This window comes from Alligator sinensis, unplaced genomic scaffold (genome assembly GCF_000455745.1).
Source record: "Alligator sinensis unplaced genomic scaffold, ASM45574v1 scaffold1860_2, whole genome shotgun sequence".
Taxonomy (NCBI): Eukaryota; Metazoa; Chordata; order Crocodylia; family Alligatoridae; genus Alligator; species Alligator sinensis.
Genome location: NW_005843035.1, coordinates 169362 through 192797, shown reverse-complemented (window position 1 = coordinate 192797; position 23436 = coordinate 169362). Strand labels below are relative to the sequence as shown.

The 23436-nt window shown below is 54.0% G+C and overlaps 2 protein-coding genes across 3 annotated transcripts in view; one reads left to right on the top strand and one right to left on the bottom strand.

Annotated features, from left to right (window-relative positions):
• MACROD1 (MACRO domain containing 1) overlaps nt 1–23430 on the bottom strand; it is a 53479-nt gene extending 30049 nt beyond the window's left edge. The window contains exons 1-3 of one of the 2 annotated variants that reach the window (XM_025193262.1): nt 23205–23430; nt 21988–22089; nt 21474–21593 (exon numbers count right to left, since the gene is read on the bottom strand). In XM_025193262.1, coding sequence (XP_025049047.1) covers nt 21474–21593; nt 21988–21997 — 130 coding nt within the window. In that variant the 5' untranslated portion in view covers nt 21998–22089; nt 23205–23430. The remainder of the gene's footprint in view (nt 1–21473; nt 21594–21987; nt 22090–23204) is intronic. The other variant, XM_025193261.1, reaches the window with a different exon arrangement.
• On the top strand, nt 457–4580 carry FLRT1 (fibronectin leucine rich transmembrane protein 1). Its single transcript, XM_006036867.2, has one exon. It carries the CDS (start codon nt 457–459, stop codon nt 2422–2424), a length of 1968 nt encoding a protein of 655 aa, XP_006036929.1. The 3' UTR covers nt 2425–4580.
• Nucleotides 23431–23436: the final 6 nt, after the last annotated feature.

The window sequence follows — 23436 nt, the reverse complement described above, 5'->3', positions numbered from 1 at the left end:
AGATAGAGAAATAGAGCAACTGTGGATGGATGGATGGATAAGAAACTGAGGACAGACAGACAGGGGATGCCACAAGGAACGTATGGGGACAGATATCTTTTCTCTGATTCTGTGACAGACAGAGTGTATGGGGATAGAAGGAGCAAGCATATGTGGATGAATGGATAGATTACTGGGTAGGTGGAAAGGGTGTATAGGAATGGATGGAAGGATGGCTGGATAATGACAGACAAACAGATGGGTTAGTAGGCAGGTAGGTAGGTAGAGGGGGTGTGTGGGTATTGAGAGACAAAGCAAGCACAAGTGGATGGATGGATGGATGGACAGAATGGCAGAGCATGGACAGACAGATGGCAAGAGCCTAGAGGCATAAACCCCACCCCTCAGACTGAGACTCCCCTTTCTTTCCCCCACAAACCACAGGTCCCGGAGCCCTCACCCCGCCCCCCTGGCGCCATGCGGGCAGCGCCCCCCGCAGTGGCCCCGGCCCCCCCAGCATCCCCGGAGCTGCGCAGCTGGCGGGTGCTGTGCTGCAGCCTGGTGGCCCTGCTGGGAGCCGCTGCACTGGCAGGGGGGACACCGTGCCCATCTGTGTGCCGCTGCGATGGGGGTTTCATCTACTGCAACGACCGGGGGCTCACAGCTGTGCCCGACGATATCCCCGAGGGCGCCACCACACTGTACCTCCAGAACAACCGCATCAGCAATGCTGGGATCCCTGTCCAACTCAAGGCCAAGCTGAGTGTCAGGGTCATCTACCTATACGAAAATGACCTGGACGAGTTCCCCGTCAACCTGCCCCGGTCCTTGCGGGAGCTGCATCTGCAGGACAACAATGTCCGGGCCATCGCCCGTGAGTCCCTGGCCCGGCTCCCACTGCTAGAGAAGCTCCACTTGGATGACAACTCTGTTTCCACCGTAAGCATTGAGGAGGACGCATTTGCCGACAGTGCCCGCCTCAAGCTGCTCTTCCTCTCCAGGAACCATCTCAGCAGCATCCCTTCAGGCCTGCCCCGGACGCTGGAAGAGCTGCGGTTGGATGATAACCGTATCTCCACTATCCCCCTCCATGCCTTCAAGGGGCTCCACAATCTCCGGCGCCTGGTGTTGGATGGGAACCTCTTGGCCAACCAGCGCATCGCTGACGATACCTTCAGCCGCCTGCAGAACCTGAGTGAGTTGTCCCTGGTGAGGAACTCCCTGGCCGCCCCACCACTCAACCTGCCCAGCTCCCGGCTCCAGAAGCTATATCTCCAGGACAACGCCATCAGCCACGTGCCCTACAACACCCTGGCCAAGATGCGGGAGCTGGAGAGGTTGGATCTGTCCAACAACAACCTCACCACCTTGCCCAAAGGGCTCTTCGATGACCTGGATAGCCTCAGCCAGCTTCTTCTGAGGAACAACCCATGGTTTTGCGGCTGTAACTTGATGTGGCTGAGGGACTGGGTGAAAGCCCGGGCATCTGTGGTCAACGTGAGGGGGCTGATGTGTCAGGGACCAGAGAAGGTGCGGGGCATGGCCATCAAGGACATCACCAATGAGATGGACGAGTGCTTTGAGGTGGGCGGGCCAGCCAAAACCACAGCAGCTGATACAGCCGTCACCACGCCCCAAGGCTCCCTCTTCACACTCAAGGCCAAGCGGCCGGGTATCCGCTTGCCAGACTCCAATGTGGACTACCCGCTGGCCACAGGGGCTGGCGACAAGGCCCTGGTACTCACCGTCAAGCCATTGACGGCTGACAGCATCTGGATCAGCTGGAAGGCCCTGCTCCCTGCTGCCTCCTTCCGCCTCAGCTGGCTCCGTCTAGGTCACAGCCCAGCAGTGGGGTCCATCACTGAGACGCTGGTCCAGGGGGACAAGACTGAATATCTCCTGACGGCCTTGGAGCCCAAGTCCACCTACATCATCTGCATGGTCACTATGGAGACTGGTGAGGCCTATGTGGCCAATGAGACACCCGTGTGTGCCAAAGCTGAGACAGCTGATGCCTATGGCCCCACCACCACACTCAACCGGGAGCAGGGCGCAGACCCCTTGGCCGGACTACCTTTGGCAGGCATTGTGGGCGGGGCTGTGGCACTGGTCTTCCTCCTCCTCATCTTGGCAGCTATCTGCTGGTACGTCCACCGGGCCGGCGAGCTGCTGAGAGGCCACCGGGCCTACAGCCGGGGTAGCCGCAAGAAGGATGACTATGTGGAGTCGGGTACCAAGAAGGACAACTCCATCCTGGAGATCAGGGGCCCTGGCTTACAAATGCTGCCCATCAACCACCACGGGGCCAAGGAGGAGTATGTCATTCACACCATCTTCCCTTCCAACGGCACCAGCCTCTACAAAAGCACCCACACCATCGGCTACGGCACAACGCGGGGGTACAGAGACGGGGGGATCCCCGACATAGATTACTCCTACACATGATAGACAACCTCCTGCCCCTCTTTCCCCTGGCAGTGGATCCTTCCACCCAGAACTCATCGTTTTGGCCCCCCGTGACCCACCGGGGGATGGAGCTGGGGCCGTGGTGGATGTGAGGGACAACCCAACCTGGAGACTCTTTTGTAGGCCACAAAAATTTGGCGGGAGGTGGGGGGAAGGGATTATCAAACAGACCTTGTTTCTATTTAATATTCCAGGCCGGGAATCCGGGTGGAACTACGGAGCTCAAACTACCTGTTTCTACTCCCCTTCATCGCTTCGTTCAGGGGTTAGGTTAATTAAGCAACGGAAGAGGGTCACAATCCCACACCCCCTCAAACGTCCTCAGTCACTGGCTCCTCGGCTTCGAGATGAGAGGAGATCTATCTCCAGACATCTGAGCTGTCCCATCGCTGGGGGGGAAGATATATATTTTTAGAGCTGTTTTGTTCCGGCTGCATCTTCTCCGGGTTGGGGAAAAGACACCGGTTCTTCATGGTTTTCCCCAAAGGGAGTTTTTCTCAAGCTCTTGGGTTCTTCTTGGACCTATCACCAGATCTCATCCCTACATCCCTCCTGAGTGAAAAAATATAGCTGTCTCCAGATGTCTCCATCATTCCCGCTCATGGTTTGCTGGTGGGGATGATCCAAAGGTGATGGTCTGGGGTATGTGTGTGCCTGTGTCTTCAGGTCCTTGTTGCACTGGGTCCATGGAGGTAGGTGTAGAGCTCCATGGGCACAACAGCTTTGGGGAGACCCAGGGAAGCATCAGGACATCCAGGGGGCGGGGAATGAAAAATCTATCTTCTATCCTCCTGAGGGTGGGACAGGGGGCTGTGCAGGGAGGGGGGGGAGGGGTGACCCAGGGTGGTCCCTAGTGGAACCAGGACCTGGGTTGTCACCCAGAGATTTTAGAGTCCTGATGAGTCCCAGCAGCTCCCGGGGGAGGATTTCCTAGGCTTGGGTTTAAGGTGGGGGCATGATGGGATTTGGGAGGGGGTGGGGCACTGCTGGGTGTGGGCAGGGCCTGAACATGAGACCAAGGGGAAGCTCTGGGAAGCAAGGGGAGAAAACCCAGTAGTCTGGGCTCCCAGTTCCATGCCCCTTCCCAGAGAGGGAAGAGAAGCCAGGGGTCTGGGCTCCTGGCCTCTCTTGATAAAAAACACCTGCCCCTGCTCCCTTCCCAGAGAACCCAGGCATCCTGGCTCCCAGCTCCCCACCCCGCTCTTCTATGCTACCAGATTGTGCTTGTCAGCTAAAGGCAGGGTAGGAACCCACAGGCGTCCTGCCCACAGACACCCCCCCAAGTTCTTTAGGGCCTCCAGCTCACACACCCAAGGGCAGGGCTCTGCCTGCGCCCACAAGGCACCAGATGGACCCAGGATCCCATCACCAAGTGGGGCAGAGGGCAGGGCTGAGCCTGGCCAAGGGGGCAGGAGGGGCTGGCACCAGCTGGGGTGTGAAAAGTCACTTGCCTATGCTCTCCTGCACACACACATACCCCAGGCATTCAGGACACACACAAACACACGGAACCCAGGTGTCTCTCTCACTCACACACACACACACACACACTCACTCACAATCATACACCAGTGTCTGGGACACATATACACATAGTGTGACACAGGGCAGCTGTCTCCTTCTCTCTCTCTATCACACACACACACACACACACACTGACAGCTGCTTCTTCACACCACACCTCCCTTCCACACACAGAAGTGAGACTCTCTTAGAGACATACAGTAAGACTCCCTTAGGCAAACATAGTCTCTCTCATTCACACACACACACTCATAAAACCCAGGCATTCAGGACACGGACACACACACACACACACACACACACACACACACACACACACAGAGCACAACACAAAGCAGCAGTCTCCTGTCCAGGCAGCTGCATGGATCCCCCCACCATCTGCACAACACACACACACACCTGGCTACAGAGCGCAAGTGCCTCAAAGGCCTGCAATACCATATTTGTCATATACAACATGCCCCCGCCACCTTTGACTCAGTTGCTGGAAATCAGATTGTGTGCTTGTGTTATACATAACTGAGAAAATATGGTAACAGCAGTCTCTGGGCAGGGGGTAGGGAGCAAAATTAAAACTGCTCATGGGCCTTGAAGGCCTCCATAGCTGCTGGCAAGGGGCAATTTCCAGCCCCACCCCACCCTCACCCCCACTCCCACCCCACAGAGGCTCCCAGGGAAAGATCTTTCCTCCTTCCTTCTGCCTTTCAAAAGTGAGGTGTGATATATTCCAGGGGTGTGTTGTATGTGCGACAATACAGTAAGTCTCCCGCACACACCATTTAACTCCCTCACACACACCTACAGCCCCTTGCGCACAGTTGCACACTCACGCACCATCCCTTTTGGCCACATGGCACCACTCCCAGTCATGGGCAATTGGTGCCTCCTGAATCGGGGGGGCACATGCATGTGCACCCTCTATGTGGTGCCACTGCTCCCAGTTCCACTCGCGCATGCCATCTCACACACGATCTGGCTCATGCAGACTTGTAATCTCTCCCCTACTCACACCGCACGCACACTTCCTTGTGGCCATTGACTCACAATGGCTTCCAAATATAAGTACACACAAATACACGCACACTGACACACAAAGCTGCTGCTGTGTACACACTCACGTAGACACACACACCCACAGACACACAACACCCATCTTTGACATATAAGGACACATATTTGCACTTACGTACTGACACACACAGCCGCTGTTGTGTACACATTTACATGGCCACACAATGCTTGTCTTCCACATACAAGTACCCACACACTGACGCACAAAAATTGCTGTTATGTACACATTCACACACTAGCACCCCCACTGACATACAAAGCTGCTGTCATGTCTATACCCCCCCACACAACTGACACGCAAAGCTGCTATTATGTATACACCCACACAGATACACCCTCACATCCACAAATACACAACGCTGTCTTCCACATATAAAGATGCACATGCACACCCACTGACATACAGGCACACTGCTGTGTCTACACCATTGACATGTAATGCCTGTCTTCCACACCATGCACTGGCACAAACATCTCCCTTCCACATATAAGCACATGTAGACACATGCCATTGACACATAAAGGTTTTCATACCCACATCCACCCACACACCCACTGAGATACAAAGCTACTGTTGCATAACCACCTCACAGACACACACTTACACCCACCGACACACACCTGTCTTCCATATGCATGCACTGACACAATCGTCTCTCTTCCATAGATAAGTTCATATATGCACGTCAGGCACATACACACACACTCCCCTGCCCACTGACACACACAGCTTTTCACAGACACATAGCTTTTCATGTATACACATGCACCCTCCCAGAGAAATGCACAGCTTTTCACGCACACACTTCATCCCAGATGCACACAGCTTTTCACACATGTATGATACCCACTCCCAGACACAGCTTTTCACACCCACACACACCCACACCTACAGAGTCAGGGATTTAAGGGCAGAGATGGGAAAGACCCTGGGTGTGTAAGGAACCACTGCTAGGCACTAAAGCCAAGGGGGGGGGTAGTCCCATATTTCTTCAGGGTGCTACGGGTGCTATGTCTGGTGTTGTGTCAGGGTTTTGCTAAGAGGTTGGACAATTTGGGGCAGATCCAGGATTTGACGTGGGGCAGGGGAGGATGCAGGAGCAGACACCCCCACTCCTAGCCTCCTCCCCTACCCGGCTGGTAGGGACGCATCCCACCAGGACAGCCTCCAGAGACTTCTTTAGAGACCCCGAAGCAGGTAAGCCTCCCCCCACTTCCTCTCCATGCTTGGAAGCAGGTTCCCTCCCCTCCTCACCTGCTCCTCCTGTTTTCCCCACTGTTCGGGGCCAGGGAAGCTTCAAACCCTCTCCTGTCTGCTCCAGATGGGCTATGTAAGGGCAGCGGACCTACATGGGGGGTGGGGGTCTCCCACTCTGCCTGGCACCCCCAGCTCAACACCTCTCTTTCTGTTGCTGTTCCCAGCTGAGCCCACTTCCAGGTGGCCTCGCTGGAGCAGGCAGGGCAACTTTGAAGCCCCCGCCCCAGAATGCGGAGAAAGCAGCAGTGGCAGGTGGGGAAGGTGGGGGAGCTGTGAGAATGGAGGGGAAGGAGGCATGAGTGACTGGTGCCTCCTGAATCTGGGGAGGCACCCGCAGAAGCCACTGACCCTGTCAAGGGGGGCCCCAGCCCTACCGACAGCATTAGTGTCGGCTGCCAGGGGGGGCACCAGCCCCGTCGGGGGGGGCACATGCACCCCCGTGTACCCCCTACCAGTCACCTGTGGACTCTTACTGCTTTGGGGTCTTTAAAGAAGTCACCAGAGGCTCCAGGGTGGATCCAATCTGAAAAGGGAGGTACAGGTGTGCCACTGCCCCTTCCCGGATCCCCTGCAGACAATGGTTCAGCTGTTGCTGGTTGCCCCCCACCTTTCTGCTACATGCATCAGGGCATTTTTAAGCCTTCCCCAGAGGCATTGGGCGTTGGCTGCAGCCCAGACTGGGGATGGTGACTGGGCTGGGCCAATGATCAGGCTGGGACTCAACCCCAGAGGGTCCTAAAGAGGGTCTTGCCCTTCTGCTTAGGGTCAGACCAATGACATATTGAGGGTCAGGAAGGAATTTGGAGGGGTGTTTGCCTTCTTCTGGATCTATCTGGAGTGTGTATTAACAACCTTTGACAGCAGCAGGGCGTTGGCCACCGTGGGCCCCTGGCTTCCCCGTGGCAGGATGGGCTATGATGTCTGGTGCTGCCTCAGGCCTGACGTCATTTGACAAAGTGGTTGGATGCTGGATTTGTCTGGGAAGGTTTGGACACAGCTGATCATGCCTCAGGCAGGGAATTGGACTAGATGTGACCTTGTGAGGTCCCTATGAGTCCCACTTCTCAATGATTCACATACCACGTGCCTCCACATAAGACCTGTGCCTCTGTTTTGGAAGAGATTTATCCAGAGTCCTGGCCAACGGCGTGACATAGAGCAAGTCCTCCTGGAAAACAAAAGGGTCCAGGAAGTGTCACATCCTGAGAGACAGTCTGGCTAAGGCAGCTGGAACTTTGTGGTGTGGTGTCACAGCAACAAAGCTAGGTCCCAGAGTGTCCCCTTCTGCTTGCTGGAGCCAGGAAAAATGGCAGCCATGCTGGGACCCGGATGAGCTCCATGTTTCTATTCCTCCCTGCTTCTATTCCAGCAAAGAAAAAAACAGCTTCTTGGCTTAAGACGTGTACCCCAATTTCGGAGGGCTGATTCTGGGCAGGGAAGGGGGCGTGTGGTATCCAAGGAAATACGGTAAGACCTTGGTTTATTTCCAGTGACAGTGATCTGGTGATCTACAGCTGGAACAAACTCTCCATGATTGTGATGGCTTCTCCGTGTCTAACCCAAGCCAAGTCTTTGGCAGAAGACACGTTATTCCCAGTAAGCTCCAAGCTATGGGATGAAGGGTTCATGGCCTGTGCTATCCAAGGAGGTGGAGATTCAAGGCTCCAAAATTGATGGATGTATAAATCATCATGGTCCTGTCTGGGCCTGGTCAACTCTACCCGCCACCTGCAGCTTCTTCAAGGGCTTCTTACTGAGGTATCTCCAAGCAGAAAGGAAATGGATCTAAAGCAATCCATGGTCTCTAAGCAGGGATCTGTATTCTTTGGTTGGCTCTATTTCATGCCGTGTTTATGGCCTGTAGAGCTAATACCCATGTGACCTATGATTGGATGTCATCTTCAGAAAGGATTGAAGATCAACTCATCCATCTCACCCAGCAGCTGCCTCCCAGCAAATCTCCAAGCATACAGGGGAGAATATTGGTATCGCTATCGCTTACTTCAGAGATAGGTAAACCAAGGCATGGAGAGCACAAAGCAGCTAGCCTGGAGCCAAGAGAGGACTAGAACCCAGGTGCCCTGTGCCCCAACCTTCCCCTCCCATCCGCACATTGCCAAGCATTCAAAGGTGGGGAGCAATCTCAGGATTGAAGCAGCCCAAATTTTTTCTAGAGCTTTTAATCTCAAAACCCAAGGTTTTAGCTGACAGAAGAAGCCAGGAATACAAGAACAGGCAGTGCCCCATCACAAAGCTATGTTTAGTCAGCTCATTCTGGATGGATCAGGCTTGGTAGAACAGGAAAAGTCTCAAGAAACCATAAAAAAATCCAGCTTGATAGCACAGCAGTTCGACCCGTCCTTTTATACCAGTGTGAATAAGGGCCCTGTTACACGTTAAAATTAAAACTGGATAGAAACCAGCTATAAAGTTGTTACACATTTTCAGGCCCTGACGTTGTAGCTGGTTGACACTTTTTATAGCTGAAGAGTCATTTTAATCATGTGATTTGTGCGCAAATTGCTTTGCAGTATGGCTGGTCTACGTTCATTGCGTGATTAACCAGTTAATGGCGTGACAATTACTTTGCACGTGTGACCGGTCTAAATTTATTGCACGATTCACCAGTGAATTACATAATATATATAACGTGTAGCAGGGACTTAAGGGCCCTGCCCTTATTAAAGCTAAATAGAAACCAGCTATAAAGTTGTAACACATTTTCAAGCACTGACATTACAGCTGGTTGGCTCTTTTTATAGCTGGATGAATATTTTTATCATACGATAATTACTTGGACATGTGGCCGGTACCTTTATTGCATGATATGTTACATGTAGGAGGGGGCTAAGCTTCCTCAGAGGCATTGAGTGTTGGCTGTAGCCCAGGCTGGGGATGGTGACCAGGTTGAGCCAGTGCTCTTACTGGGACTCCGACCTTGAGGATCCTGACTAAAGGGTCATGCCCCTCCACTCAGAGTCAGTCCAATGCCATCTTTGGGTTTAGGAGGGAATTTTACCCCCTGGTCAGATTGGTATAGGCTGTGGGGTTGCCTTCCTCTGCAGCCTCTACCTGGAATCTCTGGGGTGTGCACTAACAACTTGTGCAACAGCAGGACGTTGGCCACCCTGGTTTCTCTGCTTTCCCCGTAGCAGGTCAGGGTGCGATGGCTGATGCAGTGTCATGGCTGATGGTAGTTTTATGAAGAGGCTGGACGATGGGTTTCTCTGAGATGGTTTGGACAGGGCTGATCCTGCCTCAGGTAGGGAGGAGGCTAGACTAGATGTGACCTTGTGAGGTCCCTCCCAGCCTTACCTTCCCATGATTTTGGTTGCTACCAAAACCAGACCCTTGTTATAAGAGCAATGAGGTCAGGAGAAATCCATCATCCCTCTTCCGGGTTTCAAGCTTTGGAGGGAATTTCCCATTCAGCCCTGAGTCCCAGATCAGAAGGAGCTGTGCTGACCATGAGTCCAGGCTGGTGGTGAAGCAAGCCTGAAGGAACCCAGGAGTCCTGACAGTCAAGACCCCCCTGCCCTGTTCCCAAGATGCTGGTACCCTCTCAGATCCGAAAATACAGAACCCAGGCATCCTGAGATCCTGTGAGCCTTGGGGTGCCTAGATTCTAGTCTCATCCCATAGACAGGGATAAAACCCAAGTGTCCCGACCCCCAGCCCTACTCTCTAGACTTGAGCTCAACCAGAAGACCCCAAAAACATCTCCAGCCCCCACAACCAGCTAACGAATTCCCCACTGAGCCTTCTGGATGCAAACTGAGGCCACTTGTTAGGGACCTAACGAAGGCAGAGGGTCGTCCCTCCTCTGAGCTAATGAGAGCTAATATTTATAAGCCAAATGCCGCCTTGAAAACAGGCATCCCGGCCTGAACCCCAACCTCCTGCTGCGTGTAACACCATTACCTCCACGCACAGCACTTAACAAATGCGCTAATTGGGAGGCCCCATTTAGCAGCCTTGGCGGGGCGCCGTTCAGGTGCGCCAGGTGCCTTTGGCTCCTGCCTGCCCCTCGCCCCAGCTCCCTCCTGGAGCTGTGGATAACAAGCGATTTGCGACTCAGCTTGCCCGTAATTTAAGAGCTTATGAAAAAAGGAAGGTGATGGAAAAAACATGCAGAGAGAACTGCTTGGCAATGCAAATCGCTTCTCCTCCTTGCAAACTAGACCTGAGCTGCTAAATTCGTTAGGTGAGACGGAGCCACTTAGAGGCGATGCCGCCTCTGGATTTCTCTCCTCTGCATGCCAAGGGGCACGTGTACAGACTTGTAATTCTCCCCCCACTCCCAACCATGGGCCAAAGGTGCTGAACTGATGTGTGGCGTAAGCAGAAGGCTGCGTTTGGCTCAGTCTGGGGGGGTGATGGAGCCACGTGGCCCTGGATTGGGCCTGGGTGGATGGGGGAATGGCAACAGAGCCGAGCTAAGGGCACGATGCATTAAAAACACTATTGAACCCACCTCCAGCCCGCTTCAATGAGTGCCCCCTAGATCTAGTACCATATTCTCTCATATACGATACGCACCTTTGCCCTCAGAATCAGCCCCCCTTCCTCCCCCAACTGGGGTGAGTGTCTTAAGCAAGGAAGCTGAGTTTCTGCCTGGCTCTGAAGCCCCCCTCCAGCTTTGATTTCTGCTCCCACCAGCTGTAATATTTCTATTCAGGCAGCTGAGGGAGTCTGTTGATGTCACGGCCCATTGCTCTTCACTCCACAGGTGTTAACAGTCATCTCTCCTTTTCAATTGTCTCAATATTCCATGAATCAAGCCAAGCTTTCTCCCAGCAATTTTGCTGTCTGCTCCTGGGCTTTCCCCTCCCATTTTGCAGCCCTTTAGCTCTTTTCAGCCTCCTAGCTCCAGCCCTTAGAGACCAGTCTCCAGCAACAGCTTAGAGTTTCAGCTTTTCCTCAGCGGGGTAGAAGGGTGAGTCAGCTTAAGATCATGCTCTGAGCAGCCATAAATCTGGGGAAATCTTTTTTCTTTCATTCAGCCTTTCAAAAAAACAAGAGCTATATCGTATTCTGGGGTGTATTGTATGTGACATAATATGGTATTCTGGAACGTGGTGAATAGCAGGACCCTGTTCACTTTGCCCACAGCCTACGTGGTTTGGTAGATCTCAGTCCTATTCCTCTATCGGCTTTCTCCTCTCCAAACTAAAGAATCATACAAATTATAGGGAGGTGGGGTGGAAGGATGCTCCACAGGTCACGTCTAGTCCAACCCCCTGCCTGAGGCAGGCTCAGCCTTGTCCAAACCATCCCAGACATCCAGCATCCAACTTCTTTGTCAAATGATGTCAGCCTTGACACCGCACCAGACATCACACCGCAACCTGTCACAGGTAAAGCAGGGGGACCACAACAGCCAGCATCCTGTTGCTGTAAAAGGTTAATACACACTCCAGAGATCCCAGGTAGAGGCCGTGCCCCTCTACAGGGGAAGGAAAACCCCCTCAGTCTGGACAAATCTGACCAGGGGGTAAAATTCCTTCCTGACCCTAATGCCGCATCAGTCTGACCCTGAGCAGAGCGACAAGACCCTTTATAGCCAGGACCCTCCAGGTTTGAGTCCCGGCAGAAGCACTGGCCCAGCCCAGTCACTGTCCTCAGCCTGGCCTGCACCCAGGACCCAATGCCTCTGAGAGAGGCTTAAAAACCCCTTGAAACATGCAGCAGAAAAAGTAGAGTGGAATTCCCTCCTAGACCCACGCAGCAACCAGCAAAGCACAGAAGCCTGGGAAATCCTCATAGTAGAACAATGGCATCGCTATGCCTAGATCATCCCAGACCGGTTTCAGGCAGGTCCGTATTGGCCCTACCCTTTTGTTTCCACTTTATTATTCCCTGTAGCTAGAGAGTCAGTTAACCATAACATTGTTCTCAACTTTTTTTAGACTCAAGACCCCTCCTGGTAGACTCAAGGCTCCTTCATTACATCCAGAAAATACCAACTCTTTGCTTCCACACGTTTCTTGGCGACGGAGATATACTAGAGTGAATGATTCTTCTGTCGCTCAGCGACAGGTCAGGATGTCCTTGACACACTGGATTCTGACTGGAGATCTCTGGGTTTACCCAGTGAATCAGGTGTTGGTGTCGGCACACCTCAGCATGCCAATAACACACCCTTAGGAGGGTCCCATGGGTCCCGCAGTTGAGACTCACTGGTCTTAACCAAACCACTAGCCTGCAGCTGGTTTTTGCTTGGCAGCAAGACCCTGCTGTGTTGTTTCTTGACCAGTGGTTCAAGATGGTAAAGCCTTACACAGAGTAGCACATCTATTTCTGGATGTTTTAAATATCTAACGTGTGGGACAAGAACGAGAGGCTAGCTTCCAGTGCTTCCTACCATAAGCTGGAAAAATGAATTATTCAAAACCAGGATGGTGGTGCTAATTATTCAGTATAATATAATATAATATAATATAAATTGAAACAATGAAGTTAAATCACTTCAAAATGCTTTGCTTCAATCAGCCCCAAATTGTTTTGTTTTGACTTTATCATTGGGCCTCCATTGTATTAGATATAATATATCAAACTGTAATATACTATATTATAATATATTATGCTATACTATATTATGATATAATACAAAATAATATAACGTAAGATAATGTAACAAATATAATACAATGCAATACAATGGAAACCCAATGATGAAGTTGAAAAGAAGCACTATTCTATATTCTATTCCTAGCAATTGCATTGCTTGAAGTAGATATTATATCACATCACATTACATCACATCAACAATGAAGTCAAAACAAAGCATCTCAAAATATTTTGCTTGGATCAAGTAAAAAATGTTCCATTTCAATATTATTTAGTTTAAAATGTAATGTTGATATATGCATAGAGCAGAGCACAGGAAAGCATAATACAATATAGCATAATATGAACATAAGATGGTATACTAAGCTAAGCTATGATATGATAGGATATATGATATGACTATTGCAATGCAATAAGTATAATGAGTATGGTACAATATAACACAATATAATTCCTACATTATATTTTATATGATGTTATATTTTATATTATATTATAAATCAATGCCATAAAGTCAAAACAAATCACTCCAAAGCATTCTGCTCCGACCGGATCAAAAAGTATCATTTCAATTTCATCATTTCCTTTCAACTTCGTTCTTCCTAATAACATGCTCTGATCCGGCCCAGTACACAACGGTGAAATAATACAGGACATACAAGCTAAGACAAAATGAGACAAGACAGGGCAGGACAATGAAGTCAGAACAAACCATTATGCAACAAGCTATTTCTGTGGGATAACAAACTCCCACTTCCTGTCCCAAATGCAGGTGGTGTCACGTGACCCTGTTCCCCATGTGACCTGAGGGAATTCTTGTGATCCACAGAATCGGCCAGGGGGGAGGAGGGGCCAGGACAGAGGTGGGAGAGGGAGGCGACAGCTTGACCTCATGGGTTTGAAGACTAGTAACACCCAGTTTGAAACTGGTGTGAGCCCAGATCTGAGCCCGAGGGAACACCCATTTCAAACTAGTGTGGACTTATCTGAGCCGAAAGAAACACCAGTTTGAAACTGGAGTGACTCCAATCTGAGCCTGTGGTAGTGCCCAGTTTGAAACTGATGTGACCCCAGATTTGAGCTTGGGGAAGCCGCTTTGTCCTGGTGAATGGGAGGAAGACCCAGCTCGTCAGATTTGATTGTGCTTGGTAGTCACAGATATTTTTGCAAAATGTTCGTGCTTTGCACGAGGGCAAACAGTCATGTGGGGAAAAGCTGGAAGTGGGTGGGGGGGGGGGGGTGGTATCTGTGAGATCTAGAGGGTGGGTAACAACCTAACCTGGCAGTGGAGAGGGGGGCGGCAGGAGGAAGTCATTCCAGTAATGAGGTGGGGTGGACACGGATGCAGGGGGGAAGAGTTAAGGTGGCACTGGGAAGGGTTGTATATATCTGTGCACCCCCAGCTGTATATCCCTCCCTCCCCACATCCATAGGGGCCCTCTCTCCATCAACCTTTCATCCATTTGTTCACAGGAACCTATATGTCCATCCACGTACACTCTACCTTATCTATTCATCCACCCACCCACGTACACATCATCCATCCATCCACCATCCTTCTTTCTATCCCCCTCTCTACCCACCCAGGTCTCCACCATCTACCCCATCTCCCTCCCCAGGGTCATTCCTAATTTTCAGCACTTTCCAATGAGCCTCACCTTACTGTTTCCCTCTCCCATGTTTTAGGTGCTCTCTCCCTTCTGGAGGGGCACAAAGAACACCCTTAACTCTGCCCTCACCGGGGCATGGGACTGCTTGTATCCGAGCTAGCAGGGCATGAAAGGGTCTTCCATATGGCTTCATCGCATCTTTGGAGTTCCCCAAAGCAAGGTTTTCACCGCCCGGCCTGCACCTAGACTCAGGACTGTACTGGTATACAATCCTCCCTGCCTGGATCCACCACTGAGCCAACGATGAAAGGCGACCTGGCAGGGCCTTGCAGAAAGAACCCAGGAGTTCCTTTGCTAACTGAGCCACGGACATCATTAAGGACCCTCCTTGTTCATTAAGAGAACCACGCGTCCCCCCGTAGACTGCAAGACATGTTTAGAGAACTTGCCGTTCCTCTGCCAACTGAGCCACGGGTGTCATTAAAGAAACCCTCTCGTTCGTTAAGAGAACCGCGCCTTCCCACACAAACTGTGTGCGTCATTAAGATCCCCCCTGTCCTTCGTTAAGAGGCCCCACGCATTCATTAGGAGAACCCATGCCAACTCAGCTGTATGCGTCGTTACAAAGACCCTCGTCAACCGCACTGAATGTCTCATCGTTAGAGAATTTGGTTCATTCCCTTGTCAAGGACACAGCATCAACTGGACCCTGGCAAAAGGGATCAAACACAACTCCCCCACTGGGCCAAGACTGGGGAGCGCCAGGCTTTGTAGACTCCCTATGATTGGATGGTGCCAGGAGCTGTATAGATCTCCCCAGGCCGAGATCAGGGAGTCCTGTACAGACCCCTGAAATCAGGGGGCACCAGACACTGTACATACCCCAGGCTGAGATCACAGCCATGTCAGGCACCATACAGAACCTCCAGGCTGAGACTGGGTGGTACCAGGTGCTGTACAGGGCCCCCAGCCACGGATCAGGGGGCATTGGGAGCTGAACAGATCCCCCCAGGCCAAGATTGGGGTTGTGCTTTGTGCTGCCCAGCCCCTAAGGCAGGAATCTACCGAGCTTTATACAGAGACCAGCTTTCCATCTTGCCACTGGGATAAGGGATACCGTATTTCCCCGCATACCACACACTCCCAAATAAAACCCGTCCTCTGTTTTGGAAAGGCAGAATGAAGAATAAAGTGTTTTTCCAGAACACTGGCTGGATCATGACCCTCACGGCTCAGCTAAAGGTGATGCTTTTAACCCTGTCACAGTGACTGCAGAATTGACAGCAGCTTTTGGTCAAGTGCTACACCCATGGATGGATCTTGGGGCGGGGGGGGAGGCAAATGGCAACCCCTTGGGCTGTGTGGTGCATGTGGGGCATTTCCTCCCCCCATAGCACACCCCACATGCACTCCCAGCCCCATGCCCACATTGTACCTTCCTGCTACATTCTGCTCCCCATGGATCTACCACTGGCTACTGCCAACTCAAAAGCAGCTGTGAAAGGATTAAAGAGAATGGCGATGCCATAGACTGAGCTCTGGCCCTCCCTCCTTGCAGCTGGGAGAGCAGTCAGGTCAGCATCCCTAGGCAGTCATTGCTACCAGTACAGTATCCCCATGCTTCTATTCCACCATAGAAATCAGCTTCTGTGGCTGAGCCATGCCCCCCTGATTTCAGAGGGCTGGTTGTAGGGTGACAAGGTGCGTCAGGTACATGGGGAACTATGGTCTGATCCTTTCCTTTGTGTTGTTGTTGGGTTATTTTTTATTTGTTCCCAAATAACCAAAGTGCACTCACTGGCCGCACACACGCCCCCCTTCGGTCTCTTCCCTCTAGGTGCCTTGAAATTTTCGACGTCTGAAATGAATGTGTTCCTTCGTCCCTCTTTTTCGTAATAAAAAGAAAGAAAAAAATAAACCCCCAAGGGATATAAAAAAATATTATAATATGTAAGGAGGAAAAAAAAAAAAAAAGAGAGAGAATTCTTTCCTCATCCTTTCTTGAAATAAAATAGAAAGATTTAACTTTTACGGTTGTGTTGTCTGGTCTTTTATGCCGCGGTTCAGTGGGTTTCAGAGAGGAATTAGAATCAAAATACTGCTGTATGGAAGTGAGGTGAAGATGGACTGAGGGATGCAGCCTTCTCTGGGAAGTGTGGGGGCTGGGGACAGAGGGCGCCTCTGGCCCCACTCCATACTCCCACAACCAAGCTCCGTGCCCAGGGCAGGATGTAATACCGCCAGGTTGAAATCCCAGCAAGGGGCATCAGCACCCCACAGCCCTAAGGCCCCAACCCTGGCTGCAGTCACCCCCACCAGCTAAAGAGACTCTCTTCTCCTTGGAAACAGCTAACAAAGCAGCTAACAAGGCCTCTTCCTATCCCCGGCGCCAGTCTGGTCAGGCCAAGCAGCCACGGAGACTCAGGGGTGCTGAGAGATGCAGTTCATGTTCCACACCCCCACCGATACCTTGGGTGCTGAGTCTGGATTTCCTGCTGGCTCTGACAGCCCCTGAGCTCCGACCCTGGGCATCTAAATCAGGGGAGGGGGGCTCCCCCGAGTCAGCTGCCCCTAGAGGGGCAAGCACAGAGCCCTGTGGAAAGCAGGAGGGAGCGGGTGGGGGAAACGTATGCGACAAAAGTGTAGGGGAACATGAGGAGTGAAGGAGCTGGCCCCAAATAGCGCTTGGGAGTGTTTGGAGAGAGGCTGCATTGTGTCAGGCACTGTACAGCACCCCCAATCTGTGATCAGAGGTTCCGGGCACTATACAGACCCCCTGGGCTGAGACTGGGGGGTACTGTACAGCCCCCCAGTTTGAGATGAGGGGCACCAGGTGTTGTACAGAGCCCTCAGACTGGGATTGTGGGGCGCCGGCCATGTACAGACCCCTCAGACTCAGATTGCGGGACCCCAGGCACTGTACAGACCCCCCAGGGTGAGATCAGGAGGCACCAAGCACTGTATAGACCCCCCCCCGGACAGAGATTGGGCAGTGCCCAATCAGCCCCCCAGGCTGAGATTGGGGGGTGCCAAATGCTAGACCCCTCTAGGCTGAGATCAGGGCTCTGGGTCAGCACAGATGCTGAACAGACCCCCCAGGCTAGGATCAGGCCCCTTGCTCTTACTTGGGGGGGGGGGGTGCATGGGCTTTCATTCATGCACGTGCACACACAATACCATCTGCTGGATTACATGCCCTGACAAAAGCCCCAATCCCAGCCTGGGGGGTCTGTACAGTGCCCAGAGTTCTGATCTCAGCCAGGGGGTGGGGGGTCTGTACAGTGTCTGGTGGCGCCCGATCTTGGCCTGGGCAGTCTCTACAGCACCCAAGGTCCCTTGATATTGGCCTGGGGAGCGAGGGCATCTGGGCAGCACCTAGTGCGATACAGCCCTGATCTTGACCTGTGTGGGGCAGAGCTGACTACAACCCCCCAGAACAGTGTGGACTCCATGGGGCATCATGGATACCTCTGAGCATCGGCTCCAAACCATATCCTCTCTCTGCCCCCCTGCCAGCCGCTGTGAAGCCCCCGGATCCCTGAGCCATCAGCTTCACTCCCCTTCCCAGGCAGAGACAAGCAAACCCCCAAGGCAGTGCTCAAGCTTCCCGTCTCGCTCCAGTGCCCGGCCCAGCCGCGTCTTCTCCAGCTGCTTTTGTCCTCCCGATTAGAAAGGTCTCTGTGATGGTGCTCTGCTCCTCTGGCAGGAACTGGCAGTAGAGCTGTGAGACTGACCAGAGTGTGGGGGTGACAGAGGGGGCTGAGAACTGGGTTAAGAGCGGGAGGGAGAACCAGCTGCTGTACAGACCCCCCAGGCCAATATCAGGGAGCACTGAGCACTGTGCAGAACCCCCAGGCCAAGACTGGGGGGTCCAGACACTGTATAAGACCACCCAGACTGGGAATGGGGTGTGCTGGACACTGTACAACACCCCCCAAGCCAGGACTGGGGGGTGCCGAGTGCTGTACAGACCCCCAAGGTCAGGATCAGGGGGTGTTGGGCACTGTACAAACTCCCCAGGCCGGGATCAGGGGGTGCCCAGCACTGCACAGCCCCCCAGGCCAGGATCGAGGGGTGCTGGGTGCTGTAAAATCCCCCCAAGCCAGAACTGGGGGGTGCTGGGTGCTGTACAGCCCCCCAGGCCAGGATCGGAGGGGGGTGCTGGGTGCTGTACAGACCCCCTACCCCAGGCCAGGATCGGGGGTGGTGCTTGGCACTGTACAGACTGCCCAAGCCAGGATCGGAGGGTGCTCAGCACTGCACAGACCCCCCTCCCCGAGGCCAAGATTGGGGGGTGCCAGGCACTGTAAAAATCCTCCAGGTTGAGATTGGGGAGCACCAGGTGCTGTACAGACCCCCAGGTTGAGATTGGGGGGCACCAGGTGCTGTATAGACCCCCCAGGCTAGAATCAGGAGGCACTGGGCTCTGCACAGACCCCCAGGCCAAGAGCAGCAGTTCCCACCCCCCACACCAACACACAGGCATTCAGTGCTCAGTGATGCGTTGCAGGCTCCTCATCAGGGATGCCAGCCCTGGGCTGGGGACGCAGGCTGCATGCTAACACTGCCCGGGGCTGTGGGGCCCTGACGGGGTGGGGGAGCTGCACACTGAACTGCAAGTCCAAAAGATGTGAGGGGGAGAGCCCAGGTGTCCGGGCTCCCACCCCCTGCACCATCTACCAGGCCCCACTCCAGTCCCAGATACGGGAGAGAACCCACCCTGCCCTAACCCCCAAGCCCCTCCTGGAGCTGGGAGAGAACCTAGGCATCCAGGCTCTCTCCACAAGTACATATCCCATGCACCTACCCCCCACCACACATGCATGCACACATCTTCATGCACATACACATGTATATACTCACATGCAGGTACACAAATGCACACAAGCATACACCCTCATGCACACATGTGCAGGCATACATATGTACACATATGAACAAACCCTCATGTATACCCATGCACACACCCACATGCACACGCATGTGCGCACACATTTGTGAACCCCATTACAACAAAGATTTCCTGCCCCCTACCAGCACACGGCCCCTGCCCCCCCCCCACCAAGCACATGGCACCTGTCCCCCCCTCGCCACCCAAAGGCACACAGCACGGATCACGCACCGCCAGGAGACACCCCCCCTACCCCGCACTGGTTCCAGTCATGTCACTTCACATGAGGATCCTGCACCCTTTTTGCATGGGGATTTTGCACAGGCAGTCATGCCTGCCCACCCCGCCTCTCCAGCTGGGGAAGCCCCCAGCTGCTCTATTCACAAGGTGAAGCCCCGACCTCCCACTGCAGCCATAAGAAGGGCCGGGGGGGGGGGATAAAAGCCACCTGTGACCCCCCAGCTGAAACAGGGAGGGCACTGCAGAGCTAATAGCTTTAATGAGGTTAATGCACTTCATTGGGCCCTTGGCCCAGACCCAGACCCAGACCCCCCTCTAGACTTACACTCCTCCCCTCCACAAACCAGCCCTCTCTACCCCAGACACCCTCTCCTGCTTCCAAAGGGGCAGGGTTGGGGACCCCCAGCTCCCCCAAATCAGCCACTGTGGGTGTAATGGCCCTGGCCTCTACCCCCATATGGTGCCCACCAAGAGAGATGGGCCTCGTTAGCAGCCCAAGCTCATTAGAACATTTATGCCGCTAATAAAAGGGTTGATTTATAAGGCATCAGATTAATAAGTGGATGGAGAATGACAAGAGCCTGGTGCCCTCTGCTGGCCTAGGCTGAAATAAGGGCCCAGTCACACCAGGCACTGTGCAGAGCCCCAGCCTCAGGCCAGGACTGGGGGCACTGGGAACTATACAGACCCCCCAGGCTGGGAATCAGAGGGGGGGAACGCCGGATACCATACAGCCCCCCAGGCTGGGATCAGGGGGTGCCAGGTGTTGTACAGACCCCTCAGGCTGAGATTAGGGTCCCCACACAGGCCCCCTTGATTCCACAACAGCAGGGGCTCAGCTAGACGTGGCGGGTCCTTCGAGGAAAGGATCAGGCCCCTATAGGTCAGCACAAAGCTGTGCTAGAATGTGGACCAGACGGTCCACTGTCCATCAGGGCTTCTACAGGCACCCAACCCACAGCCCCTATAGCACTCCAGGCCCAGGCTCAGTCCTAGACATGCAGTGGATGGGTGAATACCTGGACCCATAGGATACAAGCAACAGGACTACACATAGTACATATGGTGGGGTCTGACCCTACAGAAGAGCCGAAGCAGAGGGGAGGAAGGAAACTTCATGTAGATCAGCAGCATCCCTTATAGAGCAGCTGGGCTGAGCAACAATCCCCTGTAGAGCGGCTGAGATAAAGTCATGTGTCCTGTACAGCAGCTGGGACAAGGCAACAATCCCCTATAGAGTAGTGGGAGTGAAAAACAATTCCCTAAAGAACATCTGGGACAGGGCCACACCACACCACATCCCAGGGGGGATGAGCCACAACCCCCTATAGAGCACTAAGATGAGGCCTCATATCCTATAGAGCAGCTACCCCGAGGCAAATCCTATATAGGCAGTCAGTCCTGGAACCTATAGGAGCTGAACACTGGAAAAACCACATCGCCTATAGATCAGACTGGCTCGACTAAACTAGTAGTGAACAGATTCTATAGAGTATGAGCAGTGCCTAGACACATAGCAGATACTATAGGTACCCTATAGTTCTCTTCAGACACCAAGCCTACACACACCACAGATTCTACAGAACAAGACACAGGTCCCGCACGCAGGGCAGTGCACCCTATAGCTATACAGAAGCCAGGCCTTATAAATGAAGTGGTGCCCCTGTAGCCCATCAGAAGCAGCACAACAAGCCCTACAGGAGTCTGGGGAGGACAGGTGCCCCCGACAGGCTGCCCCCAGACCCAGCTGGCAGCCCTGCCCACCCTCCACCCCAGAGCTAAGGGAGGACTCCTTTGGGGCATCCCCACAGCCAAGCCATGCCACGCCACACCCTCCTTCCCCCCAGCACCGGGCGCCACCCACCAGCATTGACGATGGCATCAACCTCCAGCTTGGTGATGTCATGACGCAGCAACGAGATCTTCTCATTAAGGGCTGCATCCTTGGGGAACTTGGCCCCCTCAGGCTGCTTCACGCGGACATCTGGGGAGGTATGGGGTGGGGGGCGGGTGTCACTCCTGCCCTTGAGCCTCCCAGCCCTGCCAGTGACCCTCATGCCCAACCCGCAGCTCCCTGATGCCCCCAGCCCTGACTGTCCCCCTCGCTTCCAACCCGCAACCTCCCCCCACCTCTGCCAGTGCCCTTCACTCCCGACCTGTAGTCCCTTGCTCCCCCAGTGCCCCTCACTCCTAACCCATGCACCTGCCCACCGGTGCCCCTCGCTCCCAGCCTGCAGCCCCCTCCCCACCTGAGCTTTGGCTCCAAGCCCCCATTATCCCAGCCCTAGGAGTTAACCTTGGATAACACCTGCTTCTTCAACCTGTCCCCTCCCCCAAACCTGGCTTAATCTAAATTAAGTCTCCATGTGGACACTCACTCTTAGCCATCTTCTTCCAGGTGTCAATGCTCTTCAGAGGGAGAAAGTCCTTGGTGAAGTAATGCTCCCGCCGCTGCTTCTGGCTCAGGCCACTCAGATACTCTGCAAGGGGGAAGATGGGTAAACTGAGGCACAGAGCAGCAAACTAGTTGGGGAGTGGGGGGACAAGTCCCAGGCTCCAGGCCCCTCTGCTCTCACCCCCGCAGAGCTGGAGAGGACCCAGGTGTCCTGGCAGGGCCTGGCCGGTTTACTACTCCCCTGCCTGGCACTGCTCTCCTCCAAAATGACGGCTGTCACCTAGGGAACAAGCCCCCAGCTTGGCGCTGCCCAGGCCCACCCCACAGGGAAATGTCCTCAGTGTCCCCCAAGGGTCCCTTCAGGCCCCGTTGCCATAGTGACTAGTAGGCCCCGGACCTCATCCAGCCTCTGGGGTGGGTCGGTCCTAGGCCCCAGGCCTCGCTGGGCCTATTTCCATGGCAACCTCTAGCCACCCCCGCCCCACTTCCCTGGGCCTGACACCTAGGTCCAAGGCCTCACCGGGCTGTTTGCATAGCAACCAAGCCCCCACCACGCCTCCCTGGGATTCACACACATTTCCATGGTAACTACTAGGCCCGAGGCCTCACTGTGCCCTTTTCCATGACAACTTTTAGGCCCTGGGCCCCTCGCTGGGTGGCATGTAGGCTTTAGGCCTCACCAGGCCCCTTCCCATGGTGAGCTCTAGGCCCCAGGCCTCACTGGGCCCGTTTCCATGGCAACCTCTAGGCTCCACTGGGCAGCATGAAGACCCCAGGCCTCACTGGGCCCGTTTCCATGGTGACCTGTAGCCCTGCCCTCTGCCCCCCCGGGCTTTTTGGCACCCTCTAGGCCTCAGTGCCTCTAGGCACCCGCTAGGCCCAGCAGCACCAGGCGGGCACTCCCAGAATCCTTTGCACCACTAGCAGCTGCTGGCAAGCACCCACGGCTGCTCTCAGTGCAAAGGATTCTGGGAGTCCCGCCACCCCCTTGGCACAAACCCCAGCATTGCCAGAAGAGTCCTGCCACCCCCTTGGCATAAATCCCTAAACTTTGGCCTGGCCTGGAGACCCCCCACACTGTGCCTAGCAAAGGGACAAGGGCAGGGCATGGAGCTGGGCACACCTACAGCAGCCAGAGCGGGGCACAGGCCTGGGGGGAGCAGGGGGCTATGCCCAGTTGCCCCCCACCTCCCCAGGCACTTACTTTTTGCCTCTTTCCAGTCGGTGGAAGTGGTGAGGTCCACTTTGGCCGCCATGTGCAGTGGGGGGGCACCCGCCCAGGTCCGGAGCGCGCCCCGGGGTAGAGAGCAATTGCCCAAGTGAACTGCCCCCCTCCAAAGAGCCCCCAGCCCCCCGGGGCGCCCGACCCAGCCCCCCAGCACCTGCCCTGCCACTCTCAGGGCCCGAATGCCAAACAGAGCCACTGGACTGG